Source organism: Loxodonta africana, chromosome 22 (assembly GCF_030014295.1).
Source record: "Loxodonta africana isolate mLoxAfr1 chromosome 22, mLoxAfr1.hap2, whole genome shotgun sequence".
Classification (NCBI taxonomy): domain Eukaryota; kingdom Metazoa; phylum Chordata; class Mammalia; order Proboscidea; family Elephantidae; genus Loxodonta; species Loxodonta africana.
Genome location: NC_087363.1, coordinates 2,560,374 through 2,574,810, shown reverse-complemented (window position 1 = coordinate 2,574,810; position 14,437 = coordinate 2,560,374). Strand labels below are relative to the sequence as shown.

At 38.1% G+C, this 14,437-nt stretch overlaps 1 protein-coding gene and 1 pseudogene across 1 annotated transcript; both read right to left on the bottom strand.

Moving 5' to 3' along the window:
- Window positions 1-1,931: 1,931 nt before the first annotated feature.
- LOC100674783 (olfactory receptor 4C3D-like) lies at window positions 1,932-3,931 on the bottom strand (annotated as a pseudogene).
- An 8,004-nt stretch (window positions 3,932-11,935) lies between these two features.
- LOC135228435 (olfactory receptor 4C46-like) lies at window positions 11,936-13,001 on the bottom strand. The gene has a single exon (XM_064274215.1). The coding sequence runs from the start codon at window positions 12,998-13,000 to the stop codon at window positions 12,068-12,070; it is 933 nt and encodes a 310-aa protein (XP_064130285.1). The 5' UTR covers window position 13,001; the 3' UTR covers window positions 11,936-12,067.
- Between the last annotated feature and the right edge of the window lie 1,436 nt (window positions 13,002-14,437).

Sequence of the window (14,437 nt, the reverse complement as noted above, 5' to 3'; positions counted from 1 at the left end):
GCCAGTGTTGCTTAACCTCATTGAGACTTGTTTTCTTCTTGTAGAAAATGCGGCAAAGGCCTACTAACAATGTTGTTATTGCTAGGTGCTGTCAAGTTGGTTCTGACTCATAGCAACCCTATGTACAACAGAACGAAACACTGCCTCACCCTGTGCCATTCTCACAATCATCCTAACAGTACTTGTGACTAGAATTAAGAGAGTTTTAGTATATAAAGAACCTAAAAAAGTGTACGCCTCACAATTGGCCTTCCACAATGGTTAGCTCACTACCCTCACTTAGAGAATGACTAATATTCTCACTGTTTAAACCAAAGTATCCTCACACAGAAGATCCAAATATGATTTATCTTATTCATTTTAGGATAAAATTTGCATACTTCCTTTAAGTAAAAGGAGAAAAGATTGAAGTTGTCAAAGATTTCATTTTACTCAGATTCACAATCAACACCCATGGAAGCAGCTGTCAGGAAATCAAAAGACACATTGCATTGGGTAAATTTGCTGCAAATAACCTCTTTAAAGTGGTGAAAAGCAAAAGTGTCACCTTGAAGACTAAAGGGCGCCTGATCCAAGCCATGGTATTTTCAATCACATCATATGCATGTGAGAACTGGACAGTGAATAAGGAAGACGGATGAAAAATTGATGCCTTTGAATAGTGGTGTTGGCAAAGAATATTGAATATACCATGGACTGTCAAAAGAGTGAACAAATCTGTCTTGGAAGAAGTACAGCCAGAACGCTCCTTAGAAGCAAGGATGGCGAGACTGCATTTTACATACTTTGGACATGTTGTCAGGAGGGATCAGTCCCTGGAGAAGCATATCATGCTTGGTAAAGTAGAGGGTCAGCAGAAAAGAGAAAGACCCTCAACGATATGGATTGACACAGTGGCTGCAACAGTGGGATCAAGCATAACAACGGTTGTAAGGATGGTGCAGAACCGGGTGGTGTTTCTTTCTGTGGTACTTAGGGTAGCTATGAGTCAGAGCTGACTTGACAGCACCTAACAACAACAACATAGTAACAGAATGACCTGCATAAAGAAGCATTATTGCTGGAAAATATTGCTACATGAGAAAAATATCTGCAACAAATTTGAGGTAATTTTTCCTGGAGGACAAATTGAATCATTAGGACTGAAAGTAAATTTCTTATATAGAGACGTAAACATAACACAGAAAGTATATTTTATTTGCAAAGAGAATATGACTCAGACATGGAAGTTCTGAATTTAAATTCTGTAGCTGAGATCTTAGACATCTGACCTGAGGCAACTAAGTTAACTAAAACTCTTTTAGCTTCAATTTGCTTCTCTGTAGGATGGGCATATACTGAAACTACCAACTGAGTACATAGATGAAATGACCTAACATTCATTTAATGTAAATACATTTACAGAGCAATAGCTTTAGAACTTTACCGTAAGTCTTTGTGTTGAGATTAAATTAAAAAAAAAAAAAATGTTTACCTTCATTGTTTCAAATGGTTCCTCAAGTCTTGGTAAGAAAAAAAAGTCCTTTATAGTCATGAAAAACTGCATGCTACGAGCACATTTGAGAAAATAAGATCAAATTAAAGGTAAATTCAAAATGTGTGGCTTATATTTTGTGCTGAAACAATTTAGAAACATGTTACGAATTGTTTCTTCTATTAGTGCCTCTTGTTTTTCTTGGTAGATTAGTGGTGAACCACAACAACAAAAAATCAGCAGTGGTTCTTTCATTTCCAGCTGTCTATCCTTCACCCCCCCATCCCCATATATTCAAGAACTCCTTTTCTCTTTTTTGCTTACTGCAGGCAAAACCAAATATACAAGAAGAAAAAAAAAGAAGTCCTGAGACCAAGGTGCTGTGGAAAAGCCAATTTCACCCAAGTAATATAAGATTGAAGAATTTCATAAAATAGTAGTGAGACTGGAGCAAAGTGTACTCTAGAATCACCAAACAAGGGACTTGCAGTCCTTTCTCTGATGTATATCCTGAATGCATGCACAATGAGCATTGGAGCTTCAATAAAGTACATGAAAAACTATCAAAAGCACCTATCGAAGGGCCTAACCACCATTAAATAAATGCTCAATAAATGTTAGTTTCTGGGCCTTGTTTTGATCAGTGATCTGCAAAACTTGAAAATCCTCTTTCACAGTTTACCACAGATATGATCCTTCCTATCTATTTACATCATCACTTTCTGGCATAATGAATAGCCTAAGCTACACTTGTCTTCAAAAAACTTTTCATGGCACTTTTTACCTCTGTGTTTCTCACTGTATAAATGGTAGGGTTTAACATGGGGGTGAGGATTGCAAAAAAGACAGTCCCCAACTTGTCCACTGGATAAGTGGACAAGGTACTGGATAGGTATCCACGGGACGCATGTAAGTGAATACACAGGGCACAAAGAAAAGTACAACTACAGTGAAATGGGAACCACAGGTGGAGACGTCTTTGTGCCGCCCTTCAGAGCCATGGGATTTCAGGGAGCACAGAATGACTATGTAGGAGATGAGTAACATGGATAAAATGAGCAAGCACATGGCCCCACTGTTGGCAGCCACCACCATTCCAAGTATATAGGTGTCTCTGCAGGCAAGTTTCAGCAGTGGGAAGAGGTCACACATGAAATGGTCAATGGTATTGGGGCCTCAGAAGGGCAAGTTGATCAGGAAGAGAATCTGCACTGTAGCACGAAGGATCCCGCCAATCCAGGCCACAACCACCAGGAGGTGGCAGAGTCCCTGTCGCGTGATGGTAGTGTAGTACAGGGGCTTGCAGATGGCTACATAGCGGTCATAGGCCATGACAATGAGGAGGATGATCTCTGACCCTCCCAGGGAGTGTTCCACAAAGAGCTGAGTCAGGCAGCTGCCCAATGAGATGGTTCTCCTCTGGTAGAGCAGGTCAATGATCATTTTGGGGGTGGTGACGGAGGTGTAAGAGGCATCTATAAAGGACAAGTAGGTGAGAAAGAAGTACATGGGAGCCGAAAGTGTGGGGCTGAAGGAGATGGTGATGACAATAAGCAGATTGGCCAGCACGGTAAATAGGAAAATGCACAAAAAGACAATGAAAAGTATTTTCTGCAAGTGTGGATTCTGTGTGAGTCCCAGGAGAATAAATTCAGTCACATTGTTGGGAGGCATAAGACGATCCATTAAGGGAATGATGTCTTTCTGAGACCTGAATTACCTGCAAAAAGATAAAGAAAGATACCTAATTAATGGTGAAAGGGTTGTAGTTTGAATTTCACAATATACAAATAGGGTAGTTGCCATAATTATTTAGCTTGTCCTTAGCACCCTTCACCACGGTAACTGTTTCAGTTATTCTGTCTTGCTTCCTCCATGTGCTTTCTCCTTATTTTCAGAGACACATAATCAACTTTAAAGCATCTTCTATAGGGCAACAACTGATGTGTAATTTACTGAGAAAATACTAGGCAATATACATGAGGGGAAGTGGATTCTCATCCTGCTTCTGCCTCCAGGTGACTTTGCTAAGTCCTTTCCCTATGTTTCTGACCTCTCCTCTGCACCTGGGAGCTTAGTAGTTGTAACTGTGAAATGTATCTTGGGAGCTTCTAAGTACTGCACACAGGTAAGAGTTATTATTTCTTCCAGAAAAATTTGCATTCGAATCCCCGGTTCTAACTGCAGAATGAAAGACATTGTCTCTTGGTCAAGAAATATCTATCATAAGGAGACAGATTAGGGAATTTTGTAACCAGTTGGAAACACCCACCACAAAACAAATGCTATTCATGTCTGTTTCCTTGCTGTGCCTACAAAAGTGTCAAAGAATATCTGTAGTGTCTGGCACTTACCAAGTGATGAATGCTTGGTGAACTGACACACTTTCTATACAACCCTATGTAAGAATATACATGCTTCGCCAGTCCATAAACCTAGGTACCCAAGTGCTCTGGTCCTTCCACTCTGTTTATCACTACTCTCTATGAGAAAAATAAACTTTTGGAAGGAAGTTGCATTCCAGTTTAATGTTTCCAGCAAATTTTGTGGGGTGCATTGAAAATATTAATTGGCTCTAGGAAACAGCATATTACCAGATCATTGACTGTCAAGATAATTATAATTTTGGCTCATTAATACTGTTTATTTTATGAAATTATATTGCAATGTAATTTAACTTAGTTCCACTCAGTAAAATTACAGCCTTAATAAAATCAAATAAAACAAACAACAACCAAATCTCTTGGATAGGTTTTCAGTCCACGAAGGTCTATCAAGAAAGGGGAATCCTTATTTCCAAAGTTTTAAGAATAGAATTTTAACTTGGAGAAGAGAAAAATATATTTTTGGTAAGATAAATAAAATGTTGAATATATATGAATATATACATACATATATATATATAATATACATACATGCAAACCTATAAAATCTACTTATTACATATTCACTCATTCAATAGATATTTATTAGACTCTCATTATGTACATTGATATATACATTTGACTACATGAAGTCATGAAAAAAGTCCTTGTTACTGCTTTAGTGATACCTCTCCCTAGCACTTTATTAGCAAAGAGCAATGGCTCATCCATCCATGAGATGAATGATCCTCCTATGTCTTTTGTGCTCCTGCTATATGAATTCTTATGCCTTCTTCTCCCATCCTGTGCAGCAGGTCCATCATCCGTCACTCTTAGTTACAAGGTTTTGCATTATTTATAAAGTGAGGATAATCATCCCATATTTGGAATCATAAAATTCCCAGAGAAAAGAGAAAACATAAAGGAAAATTTATTCTTTAAAAATTATGTATTTTCTTTTCAAAAGTAATTAGATAAAAAATTAGATAAAGGGCTTTTATTTTTTAATTAGGCAAGATGAAAATCTTACACCTATGTGAAAACACAGCGGAGCAGCTTTTTTGCAATTCTTTTATTCTGAGGTAGACTCCCCCAAAAGAGTATGATGTACACAAAGGAAAAATAAGGCACTATTTATAAAAAGTGTTTTAACAACAGCTATGAAGAAATAGAAATCACTTTGTCTTTTTCCTTTAGTGCAATAATATTTTTCCTTGAAAATATTTTAAAAAGAAAAATTGTTATGTACAAATATGTTCAACACAATTATTATTACTAAACCAATAAAAAACAAAACTGCATGGCATGTCCAGCATTAGAAAAATGGTGAAGCCAAATACTTTGCATTTCATGGAATGGTGTATAACTTTTAAAAGGGATTTTTTTTTTTAAAGAATTGTACAATGTCATAGGAAAACTCTTCTCGTCATTTAAGTGGGATGATTTGCATATGAATTTGGACATCTAATTTGATTCTAACTTATTTAAATATATTTCAATTGAAAGAAAGGAAAATTATTTGAAATGTTGTTATTTGGTTGCGGGGGGGATGGAAGGTGACCATATAGTTTTAAGGTCCATTTAAATCTGAGATTCTACGATTATATTCTTTTCTCAAAAAAAAAAAAAAAAAAAAACTCACCTATGAACTTATCTAACACAGCTTCATGCCCAGGGCCCCAAGCCACTGTTAAATCACAAGGACAGAAATAAGAAATAAGTAAAGTTGTAAGATTTAATGTGCCAATAGCTCAGCTACAATAAATCTCTTTGCTGATTTATAAATGGCACCTTTGAATAATGCCTTTCTCTTGAGGCTTAAAAGTATTACTACATATCCTACTTGCAGGCAACTTCTCTGAAGTTTCTTAGCTGTAGCTAATGAGACCTCAGGAGTATTTCATCATCATTATCAGAACTTGCCAACCGCCCAATTATTTCCAGTTACCTAACTGAACATCAGAGGAGAACTTTTATAACAATCAATCTTTAGTTTTTAAATTCTTCCCTAAGTCTACAAGAAGAAAAATCACATGACAAGAGAAAAAAATGAGTTGACCACTTAAGAATAAACTAAAAGATATTAGACTCTGGATATTTTGATAACAAATTACCTTAGTGGGCAGTTTCTAGGTGTTTGGCATTATATAAACAGCTGCAAAATCCAAAAACTCTTCCTCATCTGCGAAATCTAGAATAGAAGTTATCTGCTTCCAAAGTACAATGGTGGAACAGGCACAAACTAAATATTTCCATTACAAATGGAAGAAATTGGAAGGAAAGAAGGGATAACAGCCACCAAGCAAGTCAGCAGAACACATTATATTTGCCCTTAAGGCTTTGAAAATAATCCTCTGTTCTCTGAGACCATTTACACAAAGGCCCTGCCTTCCAGATCTAGCTATTGGCCATGCTTTCTGGATTCTGAGTGGAGGTCCCTCGGCCCTGGGCCTCTGTTCTACTTTCCAGGCCCACTAAGACAGCAACTCTGCTCCTTGAGCTTTAGGCACACCATTCTCCTAGTCCATCTGAGTGGTGACTCCACTCTTAGAAATACCAGAGGCCATGGTTCCACCCTTTGAGACCCCAGAGGTTGTGGCCATACACTTTGAGACTGAGGCAGCTTGTTTTCCTGTGTTCTTTGTCTTTTCAGCTTCTGCCTCCTGGTTTCTTGTCCTCTCAGTCCCTAGGGCCTCACAACCCACATCTGCCCTGCTGGGGAAAGTTTTCCAAATCTCTGTAGCTCCACTGATAAGTATCTGGAGGTACCCCACTCTGCCAAGAAGCCTACTGCCAAAGGCCCTCAGCTCTCTCACTCCGTGGGTGGGCTCCAGTGTCATCTCATGCTGCTCTCCTTCTTCTGCCACTGCTGGTTCTCTGCCGCTGCTTCTTGCCATCTGTGCCATCTCCAGTGTAGCAGCTCTCTTCATTTCCCTCTGAATCCTCTATACATTCACTGTTTCAAAACTGCTTCCACATTTTAGGTATCTCTTAGAGCAGCACCCCACTCTTGGTACCAAATTTTTAGTTATCTATTGCTGCTATAACAGAAATACCACAAATGGGAGGCTTTAACAAAGAGAAATTTATTCTCTCACATTCTGGGAGGCTAGAAGGCCAAATTCAGGGTTCCAGCTCTAAGGGGAGGCTTTCTCTGTCCTTGGGTTCTGGGCAAAGGTCCTTGTCATCAATCTTCCTGTGGTCTAGGACCTTCTCTGTGCAGGAATCACAGGTCCAAAGCTGTGCTGTGCCTCTGGCATTGCTTTCTTGGTGGTATGAGACCCCCATGTCTCTCTGCTCAACTCTGTCTTTTCTGTCTCAAAAGAGGATGCCTCAAGACACAATCTAATCTTGTAGATTGAGTCCTGCCTCATTAACATGACTGCCATTAACACCATCTCATTAACGTCATAGGTACAGGATTTACAACACATAGGAAAACACATCAGATGACAAAATGGAGGAAAATCACACAATACTGGGAATCATGATCTATCCAAATTGATACACATGTTTTTGGGAAACACAATTCAATCCATGACATGTATGTAACTATCTGACTTTTAAATTCTTCGCTATAATATTTTGTGTCTTTATCAAGCCACCCTTTATGTGATTCATAATTTTTAAGTGTTGTATTCAGGTATACAGGAAGAGACAGACATGATCCCTTCATACTGAGTAGATTGTTAAGTACTTCCTCATAGCAGTTGATTCTCTAATCCTGGAATTAGACTAATACAATAATGAGGAAATAATTTCATGTCTTGAATTATTTATACACAGAAATAGTTTATCCACCGAGCCATTTTCTGCAGCCTTTTAAATTGAGTCAAACACTAGCCCTATGTAATGGGAATGACACAGCTATCAATATTCACATTTTATAACCAGGAAAACTAAGACAGGGAATCAGGAAATTGACTGCCAAGGTAAAAGAAGAAACTAACCCTCCTGAATCCTGGTTCAGGTTTCTTCTTCTTAGATTATTGTCTTACAGCAGAAGTGTCATGGCACATTTATGTTGACATCCATTTTGAGTACATTGCAAGTCACCTATTAAAAATAATAAAATGCCAATGTTTGAAAAATTATTTTTAAAACCAAAACAAATTCAGTTCAGAAACATTCCTATACAGGACCACATTTATTCAACTATGTTCAACTGTGCTGTTTAAATAAAAGGAAAAATAAATTGCATTTAGCTTCTGAATTGGTTCAAGAGGGTATAGTCACTGTGAGCAGCATGTGTAGTGGGAGAAAAATAATTTAAGAAAGCTGTCTGTGACCATGTGACTAAACTTATTTTGACTAAACATCTGACTATTATAGTGCTTGTCATGGCAGGTTCTATAGTTTGAAAGAGGATGTGAAACTATACAAAGAACTATAATTAATATGGATTTCCATCTGTGAAAATGTCTTCAACTTTGTCTTTCAACTCTGGAATGAAAGTACAGAATCAGAATTAGTCAAATTAGCATGTACTTCCAAGGTCATTTTGCCCATTCTCCTAAAAGATTGAAATCCATTCACAGTGACCCATTAAATTGTCATCTAATCTCTATTAAGCAACTAAAGTGGTGAGGAGAGAGATTTCTTTAGACTTCCTTACACCTGTCTAGTCTTGTTCTGCATGGCTTAGAGTAGTATGAAATAGAGAAAGGGCAGAGTTTACAGTTGTTGTTGTTAGTTGCCTTCAAGTTGGCTCCAACTCATGGCAACCCTATGTATAATGGAACAAAACACCGTCCAGTCTTTCACCATCTTCAAAATCTTTGATATATTTAAGACCTTTTTTTGGCTATTGTGACAATCCATCTCATTGAGGGCTTCCCTTGTTTTCACTAACCCTCTACTTTACCAAAAAAGTTATCCTTTTCTAGCAGTTGGTTTTTCCTGATGATGTGTCAAAAGTAAGCAATCGAAAGTTTCATCATCTTTATTTCTAAGGACCATTCTGATTGTATTTATTCTAAGACTGTTTTGTTTACTTTTCTTGCAGTCCAACATATATTCAGTATTCTTCACCAACACCACAGTTTGAATACATCAATTCTTCTATGGAGTTAGGTCTAAATCAGTTAGGGTTGGCTCTGAAGGTAATTTTTCAAAAGGGGTGTCCCTGAAGCTATATCAGAAAAGCTTGTTTCCAGAATACAATTCTAAGGAAAGTGTGGAAAAAACACTGGATAGACAGTAACATGGATTTTCAAACTAGAAGATAAATTAGAACAAAAACAGGAGAAATGAAATATGCATCAGATCACAGTTGGGAAGACACCAGTTGAGCTACAGTTTCATGTTTGACAGATTTAGGGACTGATTCCACACCAAAAAGAAGTGTGACTGCCAAAGTGTTCATCTTATGGCCAACTTCATACATTTCAATCAGCAGAGGTCCGTATTTTCAAGGCAATAAAACCTCCAAGAGCAGAGGTCTTATCCTCAATTATTTAGTCCAGGCCAAAGATCCTTTCATCAAAAGAAAACATCTCCTGAGCTGTTTACCAAAAATGGAAATGTTTAGGGTTGTGGGCTGTGGCCAACTCTTGGCCTATAGAAATATAATCTCTTATGACTCTTCCAATTTTACTTCTTCCAAATGAAGTAGAATCAAATATAACAATATTTAAGGAAATAAAAATGGAATGAACAAAATCAAAGAGCTTGGAAACACCTCTTAAGTTACCTAAGTAAACTACGTATAAATATAAAAAGGAGACCTATATAAGATCATATAATGAGATGGTGGCACCCCCCAAAAAACCCACTGCCATCGCACAGTAAGGAAAAAAACCAGTGTCTACTGATCCTGAAGCTGGTGTTCTTACCCTCCACTGTGTTTCACAGTCATAATATCTTGCTAATTATTGTTGCATCTTAGAGTCCTCTGACTTCTCGAATAAAACGTATGATACCCATGAGGTGGGAGGTTAGAACACTATGTCAAAGTGTCCTATAAAGACATCTATGGCATATATTCATCTTGTGGCCGCAAACTTCGTTTTTTAAAAGAACCAAAACTTATTTGCAACAAAGTCTTATGAGTTAGGTAAGTTCTTTAGCCTTGAATCTTCCTTTGACCAACTGAGGAGTAACGATTTTTTTCTTGTATGCCTTATGCTTAAGCCATCTCTGGAAGCAGTTTGCAAAGAGGAGTCTCAGATATATACTTAATAATGTTAGATACAAGTAACAATGTAGTGAATTTTTAATAGTGAAATTGATATGTTACAATGTGTTTTGGGGGGGAAAAAAACCCGACTTAATTACCACTAAGGGGCCATGGTGACCCAGTGATTAAGAGCTGAGTCTGTTAACCAAATGGTCAGCAGTTTGAATCCACCAGCTGCTCCTTGGAAACCCTATGGGGCACTTCTACTCTGTCCTGTAGGATCTCTATGACTCGGAAACAACTCAATGGCAATGGGTTTTTTGTTTGTTTCTTTGTTTAAATGACTTTAAATCTAATAAAATGTCACTTCCTATGACACATGGAGCCCTGGTGGAGTAGTGGTTAAGAGTTTGGCTGCTAACCAAAAGGTAAGCAGTTCAAATGTATCAGTCTCTCTTTGGACTTAGGGTACTATAGGGTGGCTGTGTATCAGAATCAACTTGATAGCAACAAGTATGACATAAAATTAAAAAATAAAAAATAAAAAAAGACCATAACTAAGTATAACTAAGTACTAGCACAAAAGAATTATATATGTAATGAAAAAGTCACAGGATGTGAAGTGAGAATATTTGAGCTCAAGGCTGATTTATTTGTTCTATGATCTAATTTTATAACCCAACTTTTTTTTTTCCAGTAAAATAATAACATTAACTAAATTTCAATGTTATAGGGTCATTGTGACTACCAAAGGACACTTTAAAATTTCACTTAGGTTTAAATACAATTAATTTTTATTACTGACAGCTTTTACTTGACAGAACAAGAAGCCCATATAATTTTAAACATTGGTATATTGTCAGTGTGTTGAGAGAGTATTAGCAAGTATTTTCTTTCTAAACTGTATTCTGCACTGTCCTAGATACCAGTAGCCAGTATGGGTTCTGAGTAACAACAGCTTACATGTGCAAGTCAGTTATAAAACTCTGCAATTAGAGAAGAGAATTTTCAATTTGCAACAAAGCAAGAAAGGCTTCGATATAAAATAAAGGCTGCCTTTGATCCTGATACAATTTGAAATGGTTGAAAGAATATGGGATTTGTAATTAGAACAAATGCAGATTCAAATAGCTCTGCCTCTGACCTTGGGCTGATCATTTAGCCCTTTTTAACTTAATTTTTGTCATCTGTAAATCAGAATAATTGTTGCAAAGTGCAATGTGAAGGATCACTTTTGTGTGGCCTGTCTAGCCATGGTCTTGTAACTCCCAGCAGCACTCCGTGGTAGGGTAATTGTGGCCCACCAAAGGAATTGGTCAGTTTTGCCACCCAGCTGGGCTTGAAATGAGCCACACCAAATGGAGTAAAGAAGAGATCCCACCGCCACCAAAGAATAACAGCCAGAAGCCAGCATATCCTTTGGACCTGGGTTTCCTCTGCTAAGAAGCTCCTAGAAGAAAGAGACCAACAGAGACAACGAGCTATAACCCTGAAGATGGTGAGAAGTGGTGGGAAGAAAGAACTGGCAGGTGAAGGCTTGGTGGGCTTCCTGGCCCATGAAAAAAGTTGAGTGCCTTTGTGCAGATGCCTAGGACCAGGGAGAGGTGTGCCTGTGAACACAGCTGGGAAGAGGCTGTCCTGATGGAAGGAGCTGTATCTTGAATGTTCTTGGACCTGAATTGTAACTGATACTTCCCTATTAAACACCATAATCGTGAGTATTGTCTGTGAGTTCTGTGTGGCCGTTGCAATGGATTACCAAACCCAGCAGAGAAGTAGAGAGTGTCATGCAGGGACAGTTGGTATCAGAATTAGTAAAGATGGCGGAGAAAGGAGGTACATCTGACTTCCACAAGGAATCAGGCTTGGGCTGTTGGTTTTGATTCTCCTTTCCCCTTGTGAAGTTAGAGGAGGTCAGACACCATCTCCCTGCCATTCTTGTGCAAAGGTTCTTTGGGAGTTATGTGATATAGGTGGGAAAGAGGTATATATATATACACATAAATATATGCGTATATATATACATATATATATACGCACACACAAACCCACATACATATATGTAACATAAAAATATAAAGATTATGATAGAAATAAAATCTTCATATTGGGTCATTTATTATCTGAAATTACATTTCTTTTCAATAATATTTTGATAGCATTTTTTACTTCTGCATTTCTTACTGTGTAGATAATTGGATTTAACATGGGAGTGACAAGAGTATAGAATACAGTTATGGCTTTATCCATGGAGAAGGTGGCTACTGGTCGCATATACATAAAAATACAGGGCACAAAGAACAAGACAACAACAGTGATGTGGGAGCTACAGGTAGAGAGGGCCTTTTTCCTTCCTGCAGAGCTGTGAATCCTCAACGAATGCAGGATGAAGACATAGGATATCAACAACATTACAAAGGTAATCACAGACATTACCCCACCATTGGCAGCAATCAGGAGACCAACAAGGAAATTGTCTGTGCAGGCAAGTTGTATCAGGGGGAAGATGTCACACACGAAGTGATCCATAATGTTGGGGCCACAGAATGGGAGCCAGAAAGTGACAAGAATCTGTCCAATAGAGTGGACAAAACCCACTGTCCAAGACACCCCCACCAAAAGGCAGCATACATGGTGGTTCATGATGGTCACATAGTGCAGAGGTCTACAGATGGCCACATAACGGTCATAGGCCATGACCACAAGGAGGGCAATCTCAGAACCACCTAAGAAATGTTCAATAAAGATCTGTGTCATGCAGCCATTGAAGGAGATGGTTTTTGTCTCAGAGAGCAAGTCAGCTAGCATTTTAGGGATTATGGAAGAGGAGTAGCAGGCATCTATCAAAGATAAGAAGGCCAGGAAGAAATATATTGGGACTTTCAATGTCTGACTGCAGATTATGGAGACCACAATGAGCAAGTTTCCTGAGACGGTGACAATGTAGGTGATAAACAAAACAACAACTAGAATTCTCTGCATCCGAGGATTCTGTGTAAGCCCTATTAGAATTAAATCAGTCACATTCATCCTGTTTTCTTTCATTTCAGTGCTAATGATGAACATAGATACTGGGATTATCCTGTAAAGACAACATTCTTAATAGCAGAGTGATAAGCATTTCATATTTTGTGTTTTCAAATAAGACCAAAGCATGTTGATAAATAAACTGTTTTCCTTCATGGCATACAGTAAGAGAAAAACATGCTTTTTCTATTTTACAAAAAGATTAGAACCATTTTTTTTTTTAATACAGCTTCTTCTATTGGTGCTGGAATCCCACCTACAACATCTTGTGACAAGTGGTCACTGGGCATTTGCTGGAGGACATCCAGGCACAGGGAGCTCATCACATTATAAATTCCTTCTCAGCCAGCAAGAAATGTTAGAGAACTCATATATGTGTGTGTGTGAATCCCTGGAGGTACAATGGTTAAGCACTCGGTTGCTAAACAAAATGTTGGCACTTCAAACCTACCAGTCTTTCCCTGGGAGAAAAGACCTGACCATCTGCTCCCATAAAGATTTCAGCCTGGGAAACCCTATGGGGAAGTTCTACTGTGTCAATTATGGTTGCTGTGAGTCAGAATCAACCACACGACACACAACAAAAATGGCACACACACACATATATATACACAAGTGTGTGTTTGTGTAAGTATATATATATATATATGCATATACGTATACATATACATACCTGTATAAAAGGAGCCCTGGTGGAGCAGTAGTTAAGAGGTATGGCTGCTAACCAACTATTGATTCTGGTTTCACACACTGTTGATACACAAATTAAGACCAAACCAAGTGGGTCTTCCATTCAAAAAAGAGCCCTTTAAATAGGCCACAGAGAAGCAAAGCTGTACCTGCCTTCTTCAGCTCTTTAACCCCAGATCTACTTTAATGTTTGACTCAGAGTGGTAGTCAATAAATATTAAGTGTGCAAACAAGTTGAAAGACAATTTACTTATTTCTCCTCTGTTTTCTTTTTCCAAAATAGGAGTGTTCACCATCTTACCTAGAAAAACAATTAAATAAAGTGTTGGAAAGTGAGCTAGATATACTCCTCTCAGCCCTTCAGATCTGTTCTCACTCTTCTCCTCCATGGCGGACTTCCATGGTGTTCCTCAACCAGGCCTCCTTCTTCTCTGGCCAACAGGAAGTGCTAGATAAATGTTAGGAGGACAGAGTGGGAAGAAAAGAATGTCAGGGTTTATTCTCCTGGGTCCCTCCCGTGGTTTATCAGTAACAGGGTACCTTTAACTAGGGTTACAGCTCTTGTTGGTGTTATATTTCCTTTTGTAGTAATTTCTTTCCCTTGTTCCCTCAGGCCTCCTGGTGGTAATGATTTTGTACTGGTAGCTAGCTCTGGCAAGCTTTATCATCACCCTTAATTAATTTCCTTCATACCTTGATAAATAATCTTCATTAAAATTATTTAATCTGCCTTTTTGAGCATGCTGTTTCCTGTTAGGACTCCAA